Source organism: Nelumbo nucifera, chromosome 1 (genome assembly GCF_055504915.1).
Source record: "Nelumbo nucifera cultivar China Antique chromosome 1, China Antique-T2T, whole genome shotgun sequence".
NCBI lineage: Eukaryota > Viridiplantae > Streptophyta > Magnoliopsida > Proteales > Nelumbonaceae > Nelumbo > Nelumbo nucifera.
In genome coordinates, this window is record NC_142649.1 from 160,792,593 (window position 1) to 160,797,477 (window position 4,885).

At 38.3% G+C, this 4,885-nt stretch overlaps 1 protein-coding gene across 1 annotated transcript; it reads left to right on the plus strand.

The window, feature by feature from the left end:
- Window positions 1–3,264: 3,264 nt before the first annotated feature.
- Window positions 3,265–3,816, plus strand: LOC104610092 (uncharacterized). The gene has a single exon (XM_010276565.1). It carries the CDS (start codon window positions 3,265–3,267, stop codon window positions 3,814–3,816), a length of 552 nt encoding a protein of 183 aa, XP_010274867.1.
- The last annotated feature ends 1,069 nt before the right edge of the window (window positions 3,817–4,885 follow it).

The following is a 4,885-nucleotide window of genomic DNA, read 5'->3' on the forward strand; positions in this document are numbered from 1 at the left end:
CGGCTGCAATGGCTGTTGGGACTGTGTATTGGGACTCTGCCTTGGGACCATATCCAAATTCATATATAGGGATGTTAATGGGTTGGGTTAAATGGTAAATCTAGCCTGAGGGTCGAGTTAGAGTTAGACATATTCGGCTTTAGGGTCGGGTTTGAGTTTGGATTATTCAGTCCGAGTTGGATTCGGATTTTGATCATTTAACCCAAGTCGGGTTTGGGTTTGGCTGACCTGCCCATCGAGTCATGATACCCTACAAATATACAAAGTTTTCTTTTAACTTCTGACTTTTAACCATATAGCCTTAAAGTTTAAGATTTATTTACATGTTAATTTTGGATTTTTTATTTTTCAATGGAAAAATGTTACCTTATAATCTATAAAACAATTTCCTAACTTAAATTAATAGATTTTAGGTCTTCAATATGTGTTAAGAAAGTACAATTGAAATGCTACAAGCCAAGTCAGGTTGGTATATATTGGGTTAGAGCCTATAGGGTCTGGCTGGCCCACTGGAGGTTCGGGTTAGGGTTAAGGCAAACCCAACCTGTTGACATCCCTACAACCCTACCCATATGTGAAAAGTGAAATACAAAAACTACCTTTTATGAGTCGGTTTGTTTGTGATACAAATCTGAATTAGATACAAAGTTTGCACCTAGATAAATTTTGCATCCATTTGTTTGTTAATATGATTTGCACTTTTTGATAAAAAATTGTACTTTTTTGTCTTATTTATGCTCATTAGCTTTGCAAAATTTGCATCCCAAATACTAATGTATAATTTGCACCACCATCTTCCTATATCTTTGTTCTCTCCTATATATAATGGGTAGCGGTGGCAATTGGGCGGGTTGGGTTGGGTTTGGTTTGGGTTGAGCTTCAACCCAACCCATCTAACCCGCCAACCCATTAATGACCCAATTGTATAAAATTAAATGGGTTGGATTCAACCCAAACCCACCTTGACCCAATCAACCCACCCAAACCCATTAATCTTATATTTCTATACTTGAAACAAGAAAATAACTCTCATTTAACAAATAAGTTGGTCATAGCTTGGTGGTAATAATAGTTGTTACTTGTGTAAATGGTGCAAGTTCAAATCACATTACATGTATGTTATTTTTACACAAGCGGTGAAGCCATTTAACTATGTTCAGGGTTTTGGATTTGACTAAACCACTTAGGTTTAAATCAATCAGACCAACTTGAACTATCTAATTGGATTGTATTCGTGCTAATCACATCAAGAGTGGTTGAATTGTTTGGATTTAGATCAATCCGGTTGGACCAGACTAGACCAGTTCAGTCAATAGTAGATTAACTTAGACCAACCCATATCATGTTGCAATGGGTTTGGGACCGAACCAACTGGCCTAAAGTAAGTCCATGGAAGCAAAATCGGGTCGGGACAGAGTGGGCCACCACCTGTCCATTTCCTATTCCTAGATCGCCATGATTTGGAGCAGCTTGGGTTCGGCTTGGATTGACCGACCCAAACAAAGTGAACTAAGGTGATCAAGTTTGTTCATATTTAGATCAAGTTGAACTGGTCAAGTTGATTTGGGTGAAGTGTATTGATTCAAGGCAAAATTAATTTTAGTCAATAATTAATAAAAAATTAATACATTAATTATAAATTATTTCATTCAAACAAAGAAAATAAAAAAAAAACTAAGAAATTAATAATTGTATCTTTACTGATTAACCCAATGTTTATCCATAACCCAATTCAACCCAATCCATTTAAATTGACCCAATGAGTGAGTGGTCAATCCATTTCCAACCCGCGAAATAAATGGATGGATGGGATGAATTAGATACGGGGTGTATTGGGTGAGAAATTACCATCCCTACGGAGACCTCGAAATCTTGTTTCCTATATTACAAACAAATAACCCTTGTCCTACCTCTATTTTTTTTACATAAATAAAATATATATCACATTATTTTGCTTCCTAATTTACTTCTCACCATCAAATAATACAAAGCCAAATCTGAAGCAAAAGTAAAATTTTTAAAGCGTACAATCGCATGAATCCGTGACATGGTGAGGTACAGTTACTGAGGCTGGGTGGTGAGCTCTGAGCTGCACCTCATCTTCTGACACACCCCCACCTGCGGCCTACAGAAAATCCTTCCACGATGCGATGCAAAGCTGACTCCGTTACTCGTCGTCTTCAAAAGAAATCAACTCTTTTCTTTAGGCTGTCTTTTGTTTGAAGGAAAAAGTAGAGAAAGGTAAGAAAAACTTTTACAAACCTTGTATGAATTTTTTTACTTTTTCCTTCCTTTTCCTTCGAATCAAACGTAGCCTTAACGCTACAACACAAAGTTAGCGTCTCTTTTTTAGATTTTGGAGCCGTGTTGAACCGGAACAGTGTATCTAGCTGATGGGCATGTTCATTTTTCCACACAGCAACCCCAGGTTGACTGTTTCTACGAAATAGAGCTAGATGGCTGGTCCAGTCCAGGCCCAGTTTGGTTCTGATTTAAAACAAGGGCCAGGCTCGAGCCATATTGTCCAGAAGTCAATGAAGAATGGACCATTTCATCTTCGCGTGCGAAAATGCCTAACCTAAACCCAACCAAAACCATCATCCAACCTAGTTTAGGTATACCCGAAAAGTTTGCCACTCATACCACTAAAAATCTAAAACTAGGTCCACCACAGCCCCTGGATTTCTACCACGTACAGATCATCCATCTGAAACCGTCCAACACACGTTCAATCGATTTATTAACAGCCTCATAGTAAACGAACCGTGTTTGCCCAAATGCTGACGAAAAGGACAGTTGCTGTCTTGCCGAGAAATTGATATCCAAAACAAAATCAAATACCACAGAATTCATTGCGACAAAGCCATTGATAACAGCCAAGTTTCTCATTCACAAGCAAAGCATGATGGGTCCCACGCGCGACAACAGCCAAGTTTCTCCCAAGTCCTAACGCCTAACCGAGCACAAGCAGAAACCAGAGAAAGGAATTCTGTGAATCTATATATCTCTCTCTCACTCTCATTTTCTGAATTCCTCCGACGCGGACTCGTCTACCATATGTCAACCCAGACCCAACTGGCCGGAATCTCCCGCGGCTCTTCTCTTCTTATCTATGCATACAACATTACAACCCACCAAAGAACAAGGCCTCAAGTCGTCTCTATCCTCCACCTTCTTCAACTCAGCCCAGAAGACGTTCTGAAATCTGAACCAGTAGAAAGAAACCATTAACCATCAAATTAATTCCTCCTTTCTTCTTCGCACATGGGCAACTACAACTCTTGCACGCTGGCCAGCCCACCGGGGAGACAGTCAAGAGGCGCAAAAGTGATCCTACCAAGTGGCGAAATCCGGCAACTCGACGGGCAGGTCAAGGCGGCGGAGCTGATGTTCGAGACACCTAATTACTTCTTGGTGAATTCCCGGTCGCTGCAGATTGGGCGGAGGTTTTCTGCGCTTAACGCGGATAAAGATTTGGAGATGGGTAATGTTTATATCATGTTCCCGATGAAGAGGGTCAATTCTGTTATCACAGCTGCGGATATGGGGGTCTTGTTCATGAGTGCCAACTCGGCCGCCAAGCGGGCTTCGGATGGAAAGGTTAGGATCTTGCCGGAGGCTATCAGTGGGAATTCATGGGTCACGCCGGTGTCGGCTGTTAACAATTCGAGCAGCAGCGAGGCACCGTTGCCAAGACTGGATTTGGGTGATATTGAAAAGTTCTCGACCCCAGAGTTCAGGCGTAGGTTGTCTGTGTGTAGGTCAAAGAAGCCCTTGCTAGAGACCATTACAGAAGAGCCCATTTGTTCAAGATGAAGATAAATCAACTTCTTCTTCTTCTTCTTCTTTGGAATGTAACCAGAAGAGCCCATTTGACCCTTCTCTTCTGGAATGTAACTCTCCTAATTTTAGCAAAAATTAGACATACTTAGGAAAAATCATTCTACAGATTGCATGAACGAACTTAACAATAGTTGTATTCAAATATAGAATTAATGTTATCCAGATTTTTCTGTATGGATAATTTATATTTTGAGCATTGCCAGAAAAGGAATTGCAATATTTTGTGGATTTTGTTTTTACCACTGTGTTTGTCCCTCAAAGGTTAAGGTGGTTGGATTTGAAATCATCAGATAATTAGGAGATATTCTATGTGAATTGTTTTTCTTATTGTGAGTTTCAAAGAAAAATTAAAACCACATGTGTTGAAAACAAACTGCACACTGTTTCTAAAAACAAAAACACGATCTTAATTAGTTGTTTAATATATGCTTTTTTTTTCAAAACTGAAACAGGGAAAAAAATCTTCTTGAATTTTTAGTTTGAAAAACATGTTTTCATCTGATGATATCTGATCATTATCATTCACAAGTCATACATTATTCGTGCCCCATAATTTGTTCTTTTGTTTTAAAACCCATCATTTTGATGGTTTCAGAACATAAATTGATATATGAAATAAAACCAACTTAGTTTTGCTTCTCAAAACAAAAATGTAGTTGAAGAACATGATTTTGTTCTTTTGCGGATGTAGCAATTTCATAAACAATTCGTATTGTAGAAGCACCTCCTTATTGTGGATCAATGTGCAAACACTTCTATTGTGTGGATAATCCTTCTACCTGAAGCCTTAATACATTAGCAAATCCAATGAATCAGAAAGGTTAGAACTTTGAATATATATATATATATATATATATATATATATATATATATATAACATTTTTATGGTGAATCCACTACAAATTCCTTGCTTTGAAGTTTGAAGTTAGAAGACTTTACTTAGATGTAAAGAGAGATTATTAATTAGTCAGCATATGTGAAGTAACTAATCAAAATGATACTAAATCAGTATTTAATAGAGTTTGCTTTCCCCCTATGATTC